This window comes from Oscarella lobularis, chromosome 18 (genome assembly GCF_947507565.1).
Source record: "Oscarella lobularis chromosome 18, ooOscLobu1.1, whole genome shotgun sequence".
NCBI classification, from domain to species: Eukaryota; Metazoa; Porifera; class Homoscleromorpha; order Homosclerophorida; family Oscarellidae; genus Oscarella; species Oscarella lobularis.
The window spans coordinates 726,579-744,876 of record NC_089192.1 but is presented as its reverse complement, the minus strand read 5'-3'; the positions used below and the strand labels follow the sequence as shown (position 1 = coordinate 744,876).

General features: G+C 49.8%; 4 protein-coding genes across 5 annotated transcripts; 1 reads left to right on the top strand and 3 right to left on the bottom strand.

Annotated features, from left to right (window-relative positions):
• Positions 1 to 38: 38 nt before the first annotated feature.
• LOC136198093 (lysophospholipid acyltransferase 2-like) lies at positions 39 to 2,395 on the bottom strand. Its single transcript, XM_065988008.1, has 15 exons — positions 2,167 to 2,395; positions 1,945 to 2,105; positions 1,810 to 1,887; positions 1,655 to 1,756; positions 1,554 to 1,609; positions 1,447 to 1,501; positions 1,262 to 1,391; positions 1,183 to 1,212; positions 1,042 to 1,132; positions 886 to 984; positions 733 to 836; positions 615 to 679; positions 432 to 564; positions 231 to 382; positions 39 to 179 (listed from the first exon to the last, which is right to left on the bottom strand). The coding sequence occupies exons 1-15, from the start codon at positions 2,236 to 2,238 to the stop codon at positions 89 to 91; spliced, it is 1,419 nt and encodes a 472-aa protein (XP_065844080.1). The 5' UTR covers positions 2,239 to 2,395; the 3' UTR covers positions 39 to 88.
• On the top strand, positions 2,033 to 3,556 carry LOC136198098 (uncharacterized). The gene has a single exon (XM_065988014.1). It carries the CDS (start codon positions 2,502 to 2,504, stop codon positions 3,357 to 3,359), a length of 858 nt encoding a protein of 285 aa, XP_065844086.1. The 5' UTR covers positions 2,033 to 2,501; the 3' UTR covers positions 3,360 to 3,556.
• On the bottom strand, positions 3,261 to 9,692 carry LOC136198083 (sperm-associated antigen 1-like). 2 transcript variants are annotated; one of them, XM_065987997.1, is made up of 23 exons: positions 9,055 to 9,692; positions 8,167 to 9,005; positions 7,607 to 8,110; positions 7,453 to 7,527; positions 7,311 to 7,395; positions 7,085 to 7,198; positions 6,956 to 7,032; positions 6,785 to 6,900; positions 6,688 to 6,740; positions 6,453 to 6,630; positions 6,293 to 6,399; positions 5,889 to 6,234; positions 5,658 to 5,832; positions 5,514 to 5,594; positions 5,092 to 5,458; positions 4,916 to 5,023; positions 4,655 to 4,858; positions 4,308 to 4,598; positions 3,976 to 4,263; positions 3,798 to 3,915; positions 3,672 to 3,746; positions 3,520 to 3,615; positions 3,261 to 3,457 (listed from the first exon to the last, which is right to left on the bottom strand). In XM_065987997.1, exons 3-23 carry the CDS (start codon positions 7,729 to 7,731, stop codon positions 3,360 to 3,362), a joined length of 3,177 nt encoding a protein of 1,058 aa, XP_065844069.1. In that variant the 5' UTR covers positions 7,732 to 8,110; positions 8,167 to 9,005; positions 9,055 to 9,692; the 3' UTR covers positions 3,261 to 3,359. The 2 variants fall into 2 exon arrangements, with proteins under 2 accessions (XP_065844069.1, XP_065844071.1); XM_065987999.1 differs by having other exon boundaries at positions 4,323 to 4,598.
• An 86-nt stretch (positions 9,693 to 9,778) lies between these two features.
• On the bottom strand, positions 9,779 to 18,168 carry LOC136198081 (protein eyes shut homolog). The gene is made up of 10 exons (XM_065987995.1): positions 13,306 to 18,168; positions 12,959 to 13,256; positions 12,400 to 12,890; positions 11,278 to 12,348; positions 11,117 to 11,226; positions 10,682 to 11,060; positions 10,489 to 10,625; positions 10,388 to 10,440; positions 10,245 to 10,337; positions 9,779 to 10,188 (listed from the first exon to the last, which is right to left on the bottom strand). The coding sequence occupies exons 1-10, from the start codon at positions 17,996 to 17,998 to the stop codon at positions 9,906 to 9,908; spliced, it is 7,608 nt and encodes a 2,535-aa protein (XP_065844067.1). The 5' UTR covers positions 17,999 to 18,168; the 3' UTR covers positions 9,779 to 9,905.
• Between the last annotated feature and the right edge of the window lie 130 nt (positions 18,169 to 18,298).

Genomic DNA, 18,298 nt, shown 5'->3' with positions numbered 1-18,298 from the left:
GTCGGTTTAATGGTTCCCGGACGCGGAGTTGTTTGTTTGTACAGCGGGTGTCTTTGATGTTACACTTAGGCGCCAGCATAGCTTTTAATTAATCGTCCTTGTCTTTTTTGACTTGCTTCTTTCTGCTGCATAGTAGCACAACGGCTATGGGTATTAGATGACCGAGAAAATATTGAGATCTATATAATTGAACTAGTTGCATCAATAATTGAAATTGATTCATTTCGTACCTCCAAAAAGAAAAGGTTTTGCCAAAATCCATAAGAGCAATCGTCACGACGTAATACGTCAGAAACGCCATCGTCGTTACTATGGTGAGACAGTCGTAGAAACGCTGGAGAACATAGTGCTTCTGAAAGTACGGACGAATGACACGTCGAATCTGAAGAAACATCTCTATTTTACATTTACATTTTTTAAATATATTTTACGTGTCTCGCTGCCAGCACTGAAAACCCAAATCCCACCCAACCAACGTAGTATATTGGAAAGAATCCGTGCCACCACGCCACTAGGATATTCGTCAATAGAAACGGTCGAAATTTTACTCTTTCGTAGCAAACTCTACAACGCAAAGTCTTAGTCAAAATAGAAAAAGTTATTTCAGTCAAAACCTTTTAAGCCAGACGCTTGTTTGAATATTCCAGCTTTCGAGGAGATGTTTAAAATTGAGAGCAAACTAACACGTGATTATTCGAACTAAGTCGCGACGATTAGAGAGTCGTACAGTACCTCTGTCCCAAGTATATCGGTATTTGTAATGAGATTCCACTTTTCATTTGAATTTTCGTCAAACCCGTTAAATCCTAATCCAGCGGCATTAGCAATACTATCAGCTGAAAAGAAATAAATAAACAAATACACACGAGATCGAAAAGACGTTACCTATTGTCCAAGCAAAATAAAATCGAAATCGCTGAGTAAGCATAGACGCATACGCTATCCAACTACGTTGAAGCCAAGGCCTGTTCAGAACGTCGGGATCTGTCAGAGATATCTCTCTCTCTTTGATTAGTTAAAATAGTCGTGTATTCGCAATACCTCCGTTCAACTGAATAGAATATGTACCGACAAATTTTACGTACAACCCAAGCCACATGAGGGAGAAGAGAAATTTCTTTAGAGCCGGTTTCTGAAGAAAAAAGAATACAAAGTACTAAATGAAAATTATTTCCAACTTACAACACCACTTGTACGCCGAACATGTCCGTTCTAAAGAAAGAGTTGAATTATTAATTAATTGTTTAATTACCCAACTCACCTTGTCTTCTACTAAGTAATGCTTTCCTTCAATAAAGCAAATGTAGTCGCGATAGAAGCAGAGCGGTCCAATCAAAATAGTCGGAAAATTAAACGCATAGCTGAAAAACTCCAAAACACTTGGAATTTCTCTAAATATAAAGATTAGCTTCTCTTAGCAATATATGGGAGTGGGTTCAACGTTACCTAACGCACTGTTCCTCTTGATCTCTTGTCAAATCATCTCTCTTTCGTCCCATACCTAGAAGCCAATCAATTTTAGAAGTAACCACGTGACTATTTGAATTTTTCACCGTCGTGTATCGAACAAGCAAGCGCTGTTAGTCTCTGCGTCAAAACCATTAGAGAACTAAGACAAAATTTAGCAAGAAACCTCCCTGTATTTCGATTTTACCCTGATACGTCCATTTTGTATTGACCATTGTCGAGTGCGTGCGTGACGACGCGTTGGGCGTGAACGATAGACAAAATGCCCATTGCCGAGCCAAAAACAACACTATAACCAGATAAAAAGAAGGTCAAAAAATTTATAGAGAATGTCTCACTCACTAGTGAACTTTCTGTGGAACAACGAATCGAATGAGAATATAAGCGATAAGAGCTGACACGACATTGATGAAAAAATCCCTAATAAATATAGCAATGCATACGCAAAATATTTTTCCCAAGTGGCATTGAGCTCACCATCTGTAGCAGAAAAATCCGAGAGCAAGACCCAAGCCCATCGAGAGGGCGTGTCTCGTCCTGGCCGCCCCGGGCAGCGTTCTCCCCGACGCGGAAAGGAGAAGACATCGAAAAGCGAGCCCAGCAAGAAACGAGAGACCAAAGCAAAGAAGAAGAGAAACCTAGAAGAAAAATTGCGTCATCGCCGTCGCAGGACGAGAGCAAGGCGGACTCGAGGCTCACTTGCTGAGGTTGGGCTTTGATTAGCGTCGCTACACGAACGACTACGAGATCGGGATAGTAAAAGACGTTCATTGTGTTTTCGTAACAACGAGTCGATGGGGAGTCGCCTCTGGGCGCTAGACGTGTGATTGATATATTTTCGTCGATTGTTTTGTTGGTCGGTTGAGCAGACAATCAATTAGCCACTTCCTGGATAGTGACGTCACCGGCACCGTTGCAAAACGATACGACGACTATAGAGGAGTAGTTACACACGTTGTCTATCCCCCGCCCCACTGTGCAATTTCTTCCCCCACCAATAACGTGCGTTCCTTTTTGGGGGAATTTGCAAAAACATGGGCGTGTCTACCGCCATCCTAACTTTCCTCCTCCTCTTTGTCTTCGGAGCACGTACTCAAGTTCCGCTTCCAGATCGACGACTGCGAATGATCTTTTCCGCCGAACATCGATCCGATCTACCCGGTTTCGTAAACCTGCTCAAATCGCATCCGGGCACGATCAACATCGCCTCGTGCTATTGCTACAGCCTCGGCGTCGTCGACTCGAACACGACACTCGGTCCGGACAATTTCTGCTGGGACGACTTCACCAAGCCAGTGCAGGCAATGACCCCGCCCATTCACGTGCAACCGATCATCGCAATGGGCGGAACGAACGCGATAACGAATTTCGGTCGAGCGGAAATTTTCGCCAAACTATTCGTCGCCGAAGCGCTGAAGTACAACTACACGGGCTACTTCATGGACGTCGAATTCCACGGCGACAAGCGCTATCACGACGCGGAAAAATATCACGAATTTTTGCACGTTTTCGGCTCGGCATTGCACGAGCACAACGTCTCGTTAACGGTCCTATCGCGATCAGCCAACTCGCACGCGACTCCGCTGACGATACTCAACGTTACGGGCGGAGTCGATTCGTTTTCCGTCGAGGAGAGCAGTCGCAATTGGAAGGAGATTATCGCCTTTATACGCGCTCTAACCTATCACTATCGAGAGCGAGGCGGAACGCTTATCTATCCGAATGGGGAGTTGAATAGCGCCTATTTCATTCGGAGCATTTTTCAGTGCATGAGCGACGTCGGCGCGCGCGAGTTGGCCTTTTTCGCGAATTTTCGCGACATGGGCGACGTTTGGTTTCCCGAGATGAGAAATTGGCTCGCGGGACAACCCAACAGAACTACGTATCGATAATCAAACCTTGTACGATTTTTTCAGTTTTTCGAGATCGGCTTTCGCGACGACGACGACGTCGCTTTCGCTTTCCAAGCCTTTCAGAACTTTGTGCAAATCTTGAAAAAAAAGAGAGTGGATTCAGTTTTGAATTTTTAATTAATAATGTTTGTTTTCGTACTTTGTTTGTCTTTACTGTTTAAGAACATGGACACGAAGTCAAATCGTTTCACTTTAGCGAGGTTATTCAATAACTGGAGACTGAGACTCAACTCTCCTATAGATAGAAATCGTATATAGAAATTCTCACGTCGTTTATCAGTCTCGTCTCGCCTTCGGGAACTAGATAATTCGCTGTAGCGTCGAGAATTTTCGCGAGCATTTCTCCCTCGAGTTTGTTACTGATTACTAATAAAAACCTCTTATTTCTAATTCGTCAAAGTTATTAATTTTTATTACTAGACGGAAGGTTTTCAGGCTTGACCTGTTTCAGCAAACTCGCGTACTGAGCGCCGATCTCTATACCAGGACGAGCTCGAACCGATTGCCAAGCCTGGATGAACTCATACGGCGTTCCCTAAACGTACACTATTTTAACCAGAGAAACATTTTAAGTTTAATTCGTGCGTAACGTCACTTTTTCGAGAACGAAGTCGGGATAAGACAGAGACGCTCGTACGGAAGCCGGTTCAACAACCACAACCTTTTTCTCAACGACGTCATCATCATCCGGAAGACGTGGAGGAGGAGAAGCGGGGGGTGGAGAGGGTGCTGGTGGAGGAGGAGAGGCGGGGGGTGGAGAGGGTGCTGGTGGAGTAGGGACAGTAGGGACAGTAGGGGTCTTCTTTGCCGGCTCAGCGCCAGTCTCAGTACTAGGTGAAGCCGCAGTACCGCTTTCCTTAGGGTTAGCGGTTTGATCCTCCTCCTGAAAATTAGACAATAGATTAATTAAACGTATGTGGGGCATACGTGTGTCGGACTGACTGAGCTGCTGCTTCCCTCCTCTATAGCGACTCGCACTCTCTTTGGTTCTTTTTTCGCCTGACGACGTCGCGCTGACGACAACGGGGGTCGTCTAGGCGGTGTTTTCGATTTCGCCGGGGTTTTATTAGGGGGAGCCGGCGGACTCTTCTCTTGGCGTTTTTTCTGGGGAATTGGAATCGGTTTTGTAGACGATTCGGACTTCTTTTCCTCGGGCTTCTTTTCCTTGTTTTCTTTCTCTTGCTGTTTGGCGAATTTCTCCTGGCTTTCCTTCAATTCCTGAATAATCAAAAAAAGTCGCTGAAACTGTAGCCGCCATCATCTCTCCTATATACCATTCTCCACAGCCCCTTTATCTTTTCCATTTCTTTTTGCGCTAAAGAATTGTTTGGTTCAATTTTCAGCAACGCCGTCAGATCCATAAGGGCAGAACGATATTCGGTAAGATTCGAATTGGCCTGAGCTCTTCTAAACAACGCCTTGACGTTTTTCTCGTCCAAACGCAAGGCGCTATCGCAATCCTCTACAGCCAGAGCAAACTAAAGCAAATCACGCAGAATAACTCGTGGAGTGAAACGCAACTATCTCACTCTAACCTTCTTGAGTTTTAAGTGGCAAAGAGCTCTATTTGTATACGGCGCCAGCTGACTCGAATCAAGTCGGATACATTCGCTGTAGCAGGCCAACGCCTCGTCAAATCTCGACTGTCAAAAGCGAATTCTCATAGCCAAAGGGGGGGCCCCCTCATAAAATATTGCCTCCTCTTTCTTACCTCTCTTACAAATTGGTTTCCTTTTATTTTCATCGATTCATACGTCGCCGGTTCTTCCGGAGGCGACGGTGGCGGCGCCGCTGCCGGCTCGTCTTCCTGCGTGTCCATGGGCGTCTCTTCGTTCAATCCATTTTCCTTTGGCGTCTCCTCACTAGAAACGTCTTTCTCTTCGTCTCTAGGTCCGTCTTTCATTTCTCCTTCCTCCTCCTCTTTCTCACTGGAAGCGCCTTTCTCTTCTTTTTCTCTACGAGTGTCTTTCTTTTGGTCCTCGTCTGAAGCGCCCTTCTCTTTTCCGTCTTCTTTATCGAGAATGTCATTGAGACGTTCTCGCCAGTTCGAATACTTATCGCTCAACACAGCCCCCATCCTTGCCACAAGACATATCAAACAAGCAAATAAAAATAGACAACTCGTAGACGCACCTAGAGCAAGCTTGACGAGCCGGTGCAAGAGACGAGTCGATTTCCGCGGCGGCCTTAAAATCAACATAGGCTCTACCATACCTAAAATAAACAGAAAGAAAATCATTTTTTGAATTCGGCCTCTCGTTTTCGACTCCGACTGACTTTTCCAAGGCTTCATAGGCGAAAGCGCGTCTCATAAAAAGCTTGGCGTGCTTTGGATTGAAGGAGAGGCCTTCATCGCAGTCTTTTATACACGAACGACAATCTCCTAAGCGATGGTGACACGCCGCTCGATTGTTGAGCAACGAAGCGTAGGCGTCTTTGAAATCACCGCGAGCTAATGCGAATATGAATAATAATAAGTATAAATCATTATGTGAGTGTAGACTTCACTTGGTTCGAGTGCTTCGATTGCTTCGTTATAGTTGTCTAGAGCTTTGGAATAGTCTCCGTTTCTGAACATCTCGTATCCTCTGTTCTTGGGGGCAATGACGCTCTCAGGCAACGGCGCGGGAGCAGGAGGAGGAGGAGGAGAAGGAGAGGGAAGTACAGGAGGAGGAATAGAGTCATCAGGAGGAGAAGGGGCTGGAGGAGGAGGACTGGGTTCAGTAGGAGGAATCTCAACGCCTTCTTTCTCCTCCTCCTCCTCTTCCTCATCGTCATCGTCTACTTCCACGATATTGACTCGTTTTCGTTTCACTTCGGTTGTCTTTTTCGCTCTTACTTCCTTCAGCAAAGCCTGGCATTTCGTTTTCTCAATGTTCTCAATTAAGGAAGAGACATATTTTTTCTCTTACTGTCACTTGAGTGTGATTTGGCTCGGCTTCGAGAACCCTTTCCAGATCCGCTTCCGCTTCGTCGTAGCGTCCTTTCCATCGATAACACTGCGCTCGACGATGAAGAGCTAAAGACAAGGAAACGTAGTCAATTCTCAATATTGAATCAATCGGTTTATACCTTTTCTATTGTCTGGTTCTATCTTTAGGACTTCGTCGACGTCCTTCAGCGCCTCCTCGTACTTCTTCGTTTTAATATAAGCCATTGCGCGATTGTTGTACGACACTGCCAACGGATCCAAGTCGATGCTTCGCGTGTAGTACGTTATCGATTCGGAATAATTGCCAGCGCGAAACGACTTGGAGATACGTTATAATAAATATTTAGATTAATTTAAAGACTATGTTTTTGTTACGTCGTTTCCTTTGGCTTTTTCTCTCTGTGCCATCACCTGTCTTTCAGTCGGATCTACGCGAGTAATGATCAATGGTAATTATATTGATTATTGGTACCAGTTGGTATGGGTAATTTTGTTGGTATTTCTGTCGTCTCTTCCTGCGATTTTTTCTTCGCTTTCTTTTTCTCTTCCATCTCCTCGATTTCCTTCTCCATTTCAATGACGTCGACCCTGCATAAGATATAGAGATACTCCAATGCAAGGTTTTGCTTCGACTGAAACCCACTTGTCCCAAGCTCGATAATCGCTTGACTTAATCCGACGCGCCCTGTCCTCCTCCTCCTCCTCCTCCCCCTTCTCTTTCTACAATACACTAATCACTCTCTTATATTAACAGAGATCTCTTATGTCTTACACCACTCCTCTCCACCTCGACAGGTGCTGGCTTTCTGATCGGTTGAAACCTTTGACCACTGGGCCCCCTTGACTTCAATCTCGCGTCCGTCTCTTTCATTTCACGTTCCCACGACTGCGATAAAAGAGCCAATACTATTAATTAACTACAACTATTTTTGACAGAGGGAATATCTCTAAGGTATCGTACACTATTGAATCTCAAGGGTTCTCTATTACTAACTTACCTTCATTTCGTCTTCGATTTCTGTTCGCTTCTCCGGATCCAAGTCCGATTGCCTAACCTCTCGTTTCGACTTCATCAGTACCGTACTAAAGGTCGCATAGATACCAGTGTTGTAAGAGAAGAGCAAACTGCTACGTGGACACCTTTTTGGCTTGTATTTTGCCAGTTGTTTTTCGGCTGATGCCAAAAGTTCCGGAAAATGGCCATCTTCTCCGGATCTACGGGCAAAAATCGACCGAATCGCGTCGGTAACGATCCGTGGAGATCGTTTTGCGTTGCTACGGTTCGGTTGTTTACCGTAATCGCTTGACGATTTTCTCCAATTCGTTGCCGTTCGTGCATTTGCTGATGTAGGCGAACTCTAGATGATCTATGGGAACTCCGTTCGACTTTGGCGCGGTGAACGCGCCTGCGGCGTCCATCTAAAGCCAGCGAAAATCGAAGAAACCGAAAGGGAAGAGCACGTGCAGGCAAATACACATTCCCGGATGCAGGTATATGGACAATAGAATTTGTACATGTATTTCGATGCACAAAAACGATATCAGCAAATATTTAGCCAATAAAGTCAGTCAAGTCTGCTCTTTAATTTTTTTCATTTGCCGATGCAATTCAGCGAATGATGTTGATTGGCGTCGACCCACTCTCCATTTTCCCGACAAACTTTGATTACGTCCTTCTCAGATTTATATGCATGTTTTCCTTCCTTGCACTTGTAAACTGCAACACCGCCGCATTTGTTTGATATAACGTGGACGGTTGCTCCTCGAATAGCTGGCGGACTGGGATCGCATTCAACAACTAAGTGCAAAGGACACTATAGTGATTCCAGTGCATACGTTTAGTTGGAAACCAGCCTTTGCATTCTGGCTCTTCTCCCTTCCATTTGAGGTCTGTCTTGTAGCAGGTTCTATGTTTATCACCGTTTAGCTCGTGGCAGTATGCACAGGAGTATTCGGCTTCAGCTGCTACTGTCTCTCCAAGTTCTGACTTCGGCAGTAATGTGACACTGCCATGTTTCGGATGAGAAAGAGTCGGGCACTTGCCAACTGGATCTTAGGAGGAAATATTAAAATGCTGAGCAGATTGTACTTACTTTTAGTGTTACTAGTATTGCATTTTTGGTGGATGCGGTCCCACTTTCCATTAGGTTTGCAGGATGCTGTGAAAGTTTTGTTGCCACACGTGTACGCCGCATTTTCCCATTTGCTGTCTATCGATACAGTAGAGAGATACGGAGGAAATCCGCACGGTAAGTTACGAAAACGATGAAATTTTGGAACAGATGACGACGGCCTGTAGTAAACCTCAATTTCACAGACAGCCATCTGATATAGAGTTAACTCTTTATAGGCACGTTCATAGGTAACAAGTACATGTCGGGCTTGAGGCATGGAACACTTGAAAATGTGAAATGAGCGATTGCATTCGAGCTTATCTCCAAAGTCAAATAATTTGCTGACGTAGACTTTGTAGTGCTGCTGATTCGGAGCCTGCAGCCAAACTTCGGTGACGTCGTACGTGTCGTGTAAATCCACTTTGAACCATATCTCGCCGCCTGTTATCTCACTGCTTCGAGAGCAGTTCTGTAAATTTAAAGAAGAATCTCCATCAATAGCAAAAGGATAATTGCTATTGGGAGCTAATTCTTTCATGTCAAAAAAACGAAAGACATTAGGTTCGACCACTCTACGACCTACACAACGAACAGCTATATAAACGTACGTAGGTAAAAAGCTTCTCACCATTGTAACGCACTGATAGTTCACAAATTTGCAAACTTCCATAAGAGGGTCTCTCGACTCGAACGAATTCGGCCATCACCTCCGTCTCGTTGCATTGCTCAGTGTCAATCGCAGCGCCATTCGCACTGCAGTTAAAATAGGTAGGAGTTCTACCGGCTATTGAAGGATAATAGCCACCGTCACGACTAAAACAATTGCATTCATTTTCTGGTTTTCCATCGCTACCTAAAGAACCCACGACAACTTTGGCACCTTCGCCAAAATTACGACGTGACAGTAAAGCCACCTCGTCAATTTTTACGGGTGCTTCTGTAAAAAGAACCCAAAACTTCACCCCCTCAGCAAAATTCGATACAGAACATTTATCCCAAGCTTGGCTTGTGTCTTCGTCAGTAGAATAATGATACTGACTGAGAACGTGCAGCGGATTTTTGATGACGAATCTAAGCCGAGCATCAATAGCTTTGAGATCCAACTTCTCGTAGCGGTCGCACGAAGTAGTAGGAGTTGTTTCTGAGGAAAGACTAACGCAGTACGTCGCTAAGAGAAATGAGCATAAAATCAGCCCGAAAACTGTCGCCATGGCCTATACAGAATACGTTGTGAGTTAGCCCGGACCAGGCTCTCACGTATGTAAAACAAAAGAAACCCATATACGGTATGCTACTCACTTACTCATTCCCTTCCCCCATTGTGCTACACAACAATAGTACCCGGAACAGCGTGTAGACCACATTGACCGTCATCTTGCTGACTTCGACGACACACATTGACAAGAAGGAACAGAAACCCAGCTACTCTACAACAGAATGCATAATGAAGAACAAGAGTTCAATTTTTCGAACGTGCGACTAAAAGAAGAAATCGTCGCAGCTTCCGACGTCAGCTCCCCGGCGAATGTCCATCTGAAGGTCGACAGATACCCCGTTCACCTTCAGATTGCCCACGCAGCCGACGAGACCCTGTTGAAAGTCGCCGCCCAGAACCGATTCGTACTCGCGGAGATCGGCCGACGAGATGGGAATGCCGCCGAGAAAGAATTCTGGGCCGACGTTGAGTGAGGTCGCGCTTCCGGGCGATGGAGACCCAATCACTCTGATGCCGTCAATCGTAATCGTGACGGAGCGGTCAACTCTTTTTAGAAGAGGCAAAACGTAAAAAGAATAAAATAATGAAATTCGAATTAATACCTCGATACCACAACAGAGTGAAACGTCGGGACGGAGGAGACGGCGATGTTGACTGGCACAATAACGAGTGCAGAACCAGTTCCTAGGTTATACCTAAAACACAGCTAAGAAGGCTATCTAATAACCAGTTCTAATTTTATTACCTGGCTTCGAGGAAACCGTTGCGTATTCCAAGGGCAAAGAAATCAACGTTACCCTAGAAATAAGTTTTCGACAACGGCCTAAACGATCCATCTGCTCTAACCTTGGCATAAAATATGAGACCATTGTTTTGGGCCACCGAGAGATTAAAGCTGATCTCCGTTCGTCGTCTAGTCACTTGGAAGAAAGTGTAAGCCGAATAGCTGTAGCCCTTGTAGCGAGCGACGACAAAGTGCTCCTCTGCAGAAAAGCTAAGTATAAGAAAAAAACCTGTGCTCATTAATTAACTAATAAACCTTGAGTGCAATTTTCGCCGCTCAACGGAGTGAGCGCACTCGTCGGACACTGACACCGGAACCTCCCCGTCGTCCAATCGAAAATGCAAAAGCTCGCAGAACTGCACGAATCCATTCCCAAATCGCACGCATTCATCACAGTCGACTCGCACGTGGCACCGGTAAACGTCGCCGGACAGACGCAGACGAAGGCGCCGCTCGCGCCGACTTCAGCGCACGTGCCGCCGTTCAGACAGTTCAGCTCGTCGCACGGATGCGCGGCGCATTCGACGACGCCGCGACCGCGCGACGCACCGTTGACGTCGTATTCGACGCCGTTGACAAAGATCGCCGATATGCAGCCGGTGAGACCAGAAGCCAATCCGGCACCCGGCAAAATCTACAACAGGAAAAATATTCCTCTAGAAATTATTTACCGTTTCCCGCCTCTCTGACCATAGTATAGTCGTCGTGACCGCCTATAAAAAGTTCCGTCGTGACGTCGAGAAGCGACGACGATCCCGTCGACGATCCCATCACTTCGGTGCCGTCAATTGTAAGGGTACCTATTATCAGTAATAATTATAATCCAATGTATTGATCTTATTGTTTCCTACCTTCTTTTCTGTTTCGAGTTGCCGTCACGCTGTGCCAACGTCCCAACTCCAGTCGATTGGCGGAACGAAGAACGGCCGTACCGCTGCCCAAGTTGTAGCGGAATTCCAAAAATCCGTCGTAAAGTCCGACGGCGACGAAATCTCGCGTCGGTCCGGCGACGTAGACGAGGAGACCGTTCAACGCGTCCGGCTTGACGACAAACGATATCGTCGTCGTCACGCGAAGAGCGCTGGGCCTCGGAAAAGCGACGAACGACGCCGACGAATCGGAGAACATGGCTCTATCGTACGTCACGTCGTCGCCGCAGCTGTCGCCGCCTTTACCGACGGGACACACGCAGACGGCGTTCATGCCGTTCACAACGCGACACTCGCCCATTCCGCAATCGACTCCATCGCAGGGGAGAACCGGATTGTTGGGAAATTCGCATTGGGGCCCAGTGAACAGCGGCGAACACGCGCACGCGGCCGAGTTGCCTCTCGCCGCGCAAGTGCCACCGTTCTCGCACGCATTAGTCGCGCACGGATCGAACTCGCAAAAGCGAACGTCGAAGCCGTTTTCGAAATCCGCCGAATCGACGATAGCCCCGTTGAGAATAACGTTATCGATGCAACCCTCGAAGCCGGAATCCGGTATGGATGCGATGGAACGGAGAGACGCGGAAACGGCGCCGGCGCCGACGATGAACGAGCTATCGACGTCGAGAAGGTTGAATCCGCCCGGGATCGTTCCCGATACGGTGCCGCCGCCGGCGACGGTGAGATCGACGTCGCGTCTAAGACGACGAATCGTCACTTTGGTTGCCACGTTGACGGGAAGTTTTAACGGGTGGGAAATCGTTCCGACGCCGCTGCCGAGGTCGGCGACGACTTGGACGCTTCCGTCGCGAAGTACGACGGCGAAAAAGTCGCTGTTCGGTCGAAGGAATAATATGACGGTTGCGGTTATTGATTGGCGATTCGGTATTATCTCAAAGTCGAGATCGAGACGAGCTCTCACGGTGTCCGAATCGACGAACCAGATGCTGAACGAAGAGCCAAAATAGGCGTAACTCGTGTTCGTAGAAGCGACTAGAAATAACCATCGAGAATTATGGACGTCAGATTTTTTGTGTTTCTTACTTGTCTTCTCGCACATCATACCGTCGTAGAAAACGGCACAAACGCATCGATATCCGATCGTGACGGCGTTGTCGACGACGCAGGTGCCGCCGTGTTGGCAAGGATTGTCGGAACATTTCGTTCGATCGCAGAGCGCTCCTTCAAAACCGTCCGTGCAATTGCACTCGAACGACGACGAGCCGATGCTTCGACACGTTCCGCCGTTTTGGCACGGATTCGGCGAGCAGGCGTCCGTCGTCGGACACTCGGCGACGTTGGCGCCGGCGCTCGCGTCGTCGACGATCCGGAGTTCGTTTCCGTCGAGGCCGAACGAGCGAATGCAGCCGGCGAAACCGACAACGGGCGACGAAACGGGATCGAAGCTGGTTAGGAGCGACGGCGACGGCACGCCGCCAAGGTAGATTCGAGTGGGGGATATGGGTGAAGGAAACGGGCCTTGACCAATAACGTTTCCGTCGACTTCAAAATTTAAATTTCCTCCTCCATTGGGTCTGCAAAAAAATCGTTAGGACTGTCTAAGGGGGTTTAGGCACCTAGGCGCCTTTCTCTGATTTCTAACCTGATTGCCAATTCGTGAAATTCTCCATCGTTGATTTCGTTTGGTCCTGAAATCTCAGTGACAACTCCAACTCCAGTTTTCAGCCTAAAACTAGGTTTGCCGTCGACGAGATGAATAGCGATGAACTCTGTGCTGGCGTCGGGAAGGCTCGTGACGAGAGCAATCAGACCGTTTGAACTCGTCGTCTTAAGGGAAACCGTCAGTGTCGAGCTGAAGCTTAGTCCCACTGAAGGCGGATATTCGATGAACGAGTTGACGCCGTTTCCGCCAAACGACGGAACATTGATTGGGGGATCATCTGAAACAAAGCGTCTAGCCTCTTTTAGAAATAGGAGAGACCCTCTTACCATTTTCGCATCGGGTACCGAAGAAACCGAGCGAACAAACGCAGAAATTATTCGTCCCACCACTAACAGATACGCACGAGCCGCCGTTGAGACACGGCCTTAGATCGCAACCCGACGCCGGCGGCGGAGGAATCATCACGGGTGGTGGCGGAAGAACTCGAACGGGTGGCGGCGGTGGAACGACGGGCGGCGGCGGCAGCGCCTGATCGGGCGGCGGCGGCGGAACGACAGGCGGCGGCGGAAGCGGAATAAATTCCTCGCAAATGCGACCCTGGTAGAGTTCGGGACACATGCAACGATACGCGTCGGTGACGGGCGGAAGAGCGGGATCTAGCGACGAGAAATCGCCGACTGCCGTTGGAATGTTAACACACGTTCCGCCGTTGAGACACGGGCCGTTGAGAAGACGACAAGCGTCAGTTAGAATCTCGCAATTGTCGCCGCCGAATCCGCCCAGGCATTCGCACGTGTATCCGTCGATTCCGTCGATGCACGTGCCGCCGTTGAAGCACGGCATCGACGCGCACTCGTCGATATCCGTCTCGCAGAAGGCCCCGGTGAACCCGGGAGCGCACGTACAGATGAATTTATTGATGTCCGGCTCGTGACACGTGGCGCCGTGTCGACACGGATCGGAGAGACATTCGCGCACTTCGAACTCGCACAGCGTCCCCGTCCAGCCGGGCACGCATCGACAGCGAAAATGATTGACAAAGTCGAGGCAGAGAGCGCCGTTTTGGCACGGTTTCGACGCGCATTCGTTGATGTCCGTCTCGCAGTCTTCTCCGGTGTATCCAGGCAGACAGAGGCACGTTCGTTCGTTGATTCCGTCGTCGCACGTTCCGTTGTTCCGACACGGCGTCGACGCGCATTCGTCGATGTTCGTCTCGCAGTTGACGCCGGTAAAACCGGCGACGCATTGGCACATATAACTATCGATTTCGTCGACGCACGTGCCGTCGTTTTGGCACGGCATCGACGCGCACTCGTCGATGTTCGTCTCGCAATGATCGCCCGTAAATCCTTTGACACAGTCGCAGTCGAATCGGTTAATGCCGTCGTTGCAAGTGCCGTCGTTTTGGCACGGCGACGAAGCGCATTCGTCGATATTCGTCTGGCATCGATCGCCTTCGAAACCGTTCAAACATTCGCAGAAGAAGCCGCGACGACGATCGTTGCACGTTGCGCCGTTTTGACACGGCATTGACAAACATTGCGATATATCCGCCTCGCAGATTCGTCCCGTGTGAAACGGCAAAAGACAGACGCATTGAAATCCGTTCACTTGGTCGATACAGGTCCCATCGTTTCGACACGGCGACGAAGCGCATTCGTCGATATTCGTCTCGCAGTGCGTTCCGGTGAAGCCGGGTGCACAGCGACACTCGTACGCGTTCACCATGTCGACGCACGTGGCGTCGTTCTCGCACGGCATCGACGCGCATTCGTCGATGTTCGTCTCGCAATTAACGCCGGTGAAACCGGCGATGCAGTCGCACATATAGCCGTCGACTTCGTCGCGACACGTGCCGTCATTCTCGCACGGCATCGACGCGCATTCGTCGATATTCGTCTCGCAATGCGTGCCCGTGAATCCTTCGAGACAATCGCAGTCGAATCGATTGACGCCGTCCACGCACGTGCCGTCGTTTCGGCACGGCGTCGACGCGCAATCGTCGATGTTAATCTCGCAGAAGACGCCCTCGAAACCGTTCAAACATTCGCAGAAGAAACCGCGCCGACGTTCGTCGCACGTCGCGCCGTTTTGACACGGATTCGACGAACATTGGGGCACGTTGACTTCGCAGAGTCGTCCCGTGTGAAACGAGCCGAGACAAATGCAGCGGAATCCGTTGACTTCGTCGACGCACGTACCGTCGTTTTGACACGGCAACGAGGCGCATTCGTCGATGTCCGTTTCGCAGTGCGTCCCGGTGAATCCGGGCGAACATTCGCATATATACCCGGCGATTTTATCGACGCACGTGCCGTCGTTTCGACACGGCGACGAAACGCATTCGTCGATATCGATCTCGCAATGAACGCCGGTGAATCCGGCCCGACAATCGCACGCATAACTATTGATTCCGTCGTAGCACGTGCCGCCGTTCTGACACGGCATCGATTCGCACTCGTTGATGTTCGTCTCGCAACGATCGCCCGTAAATCCGTCGAGACATTGGCACACGAACGCGTTGATTCGGTCGACGCATTGCCCCCCATTCTGACACGGCATCGACGCGCAATCGTCGATATTCGTCTGGCATCGATCGCCTTCAAAACCGCGCAAACACTCGCAAAAGAAACCGCCGGAGGAACGCTGATTGCACGTGCCGCCGTTACGGCACGGCGACGACGCGCACTCGTCGATATCGATCTCGCATCGATCGCCCCGATGACTCGACGGACATTCGCAAATATATCCGTTTAGTCGATCGATGCACGTGCCGCCGTTTTGACACGGCGACGAAGCGCACTCGTCGATATCCGTAATACAGGTCGTCCCCGTATATCCGTCGACGCAATCGCAATCAAACCCGTCGATTTTATCTGTACACGTGCCGCCGTTCAAGCACGGATTCGAAGCGCACTCGTCGATTTCCGTCTCGCAGTCGAGCCCAGTATAACCCGGTAGGCACTCGCACGTGTGAACGTTCGTGCCGTCGACGCACGTCCCGCCGTTGTGACACGGATTTGACCGGCAGTCGTCTAAATCCGTTTCGCAATGAATTCCCGCGAAACCGAGAAGACATTCGCAAACGAAACCGCCGATTCGTCGTTCGACGCAAGTGCCGCCGTTACGGCACGGCGACGACGCGCATTCGTTGATGTTGATCTCGCAATGATCGCCCCGATGACTCGACGGACATTCGCAAATATATCCGTTTAGTCGATCGATGCACGTGCCGCCGTTTTGACACGGCGACGAAGCGCACTCATCGATATCCGTAATACAGGTCGTCCCCGTATATCCGTCGACGCAATTGCAATCAAACCCGTCGATTTCATCCGTGCACGTTCCGCCGTTCAAGCACGGATTCGACGCGCACTCGTCGATCTCAATCTCGCAGTCCAGTCCCGTATAACCCGCTAGACACTCGCACGTGCGTCGATTGATTCCGTCGCGACACGTGGCGCCGTTTTGACACGGATCGAAGAAACAATCGTCGATATTCGTCTGACATCGATCGCCTTCGAAGCCCAGTATACATTCGCAGAAGAAACCGCCGGATCGACGCGGATTGCACGTGCCGCCGTTGCGACACGGCGACGACGCGCACTCGTCGATATCCGTCTCGCAATTGATGCCTGTATGACTTACAGGACATCGGCAGACGTACTGAGCAATTTCGTCAACGCATTCGCCGCCGTTCTGGCACGGCGACGAGGCGCACTCGTCGATGTCGACGTCGCAGAAGAGCCCCGTGAATCCGGGCGCGCAATTACATGTGAATTCGAAGTCGCCGTCGACGCACGTCGCGCCGTTTTGACACAGTTGGGTCGCGCAGTCGTCCTTTCGTATTTGACACTGTTTGCCTATCCATTCGTTGGGACATTGACAGTTAATAGTATTGATTGAATCGACGCACGTTCCTCCATTGAAACAAGGATCGCCACCGATGGCGCATTCGTCGACATTGATCTCGCAATTGATCCCCGTGAAACCGGGCGGACAAAAGCACGCGTACGACCTGAACGCGTTTACGCACGTGCCGCCGTTTACGCACGGATTCGACTCGCAGTCGGTTAGAAGATGACAAAATCGGCCTTCGGTGCCGAACAGGCATTCGCATACAGCGCCGTTTGACGCGCACGTGCCGCCGTTCTTGCACGGTTTCTCACTACACAAGATCGGCACGCTTGCGTCGCACGATTGCGTCGGCGGAGTCGGATTCGAACTGGCGCGACCCGGAGCACAATCGCACGTGAAATTGCAACTGCCGCTTCGACGACACACGCCGTCTTCGTTCGGATCCGGACCGCATGCCCCGTTGCCTAGGCAACCGTCAACGAATTCGCAGAAATCGCCGTAATAGCCGACGGGGCAACGACAGGCGACGTTGTCGGCGGACGTGGGCGTGACGACGCACGGCGCTCGTCCGCTACACAAATTGCGCGGATCGCCGCATTTTTCCGGTTTAACGACGACGACGATGAGTCGAGCGCCTTGTTCGCAGTTACTCAGAGCGATGTTCGGATTGTCGCCGCCGTCTGTGCGAACGGATACGAAATAATTGAAGCCCGTCGCAAGATTGGCTGTGACGTCGATCTCGAAGTCATGTCCGACGGGCGGATTCGCTTGGAGCGGATCTCGCGGTGCGAGGAACCCGATTCGAACGCCGTTCGTCTCGTCGCACGCGTTCAACGCGCTCTCGGACGCGACGCGATAGATCTCGAGTTCCCGACTGTTTTGAAAGGAGCCGTCCGTTTGAAACGTTACGCGATCGCCTTCGTTGACGACGCGAACGTCGAGACGAGCGGGACTCGCGTTCGACGACACGCTCGATAGGGACCAAGTGATTGTTTGTTGTTGTGGCGCAGCGCCTGCGTTCGTGGCGCACACTTCGTCTGGGGGGCACGTTGGATCGGCATTTGCTTCCGTGTCGCTGCATAGGGATGGCAGTTGAGCGGTTGTGATGCCGAGTAGGAGAAACGATGAGGCGAGGAAGGGGAGGAGATGATTTCGCGTCATCGCGGATCTCTTCCTCCTTATCTCGCTCTTTCTTGGCGGGGCGTTGAGATGAGACTGAGAGGTCGTCGCACTGATTTATTGCGTTAGGACTTGTAGGAGTGCAGAGATCCGCAGGACTCTTGTTTGGTCTTCTGTGACATCATAATGAGGAGTAATGTAGCGAGAATAGAACAGGTTGCATTCCATCGAGAGTTCAAGGGATGAGTTTGGGGTGGAAGACCGACGAGGAGACAGACTGAAGCCTTGCTAGTTATTGGAACGCTTCCTCTGTACATAATTTCTGTCCCTCCCCACCTTATA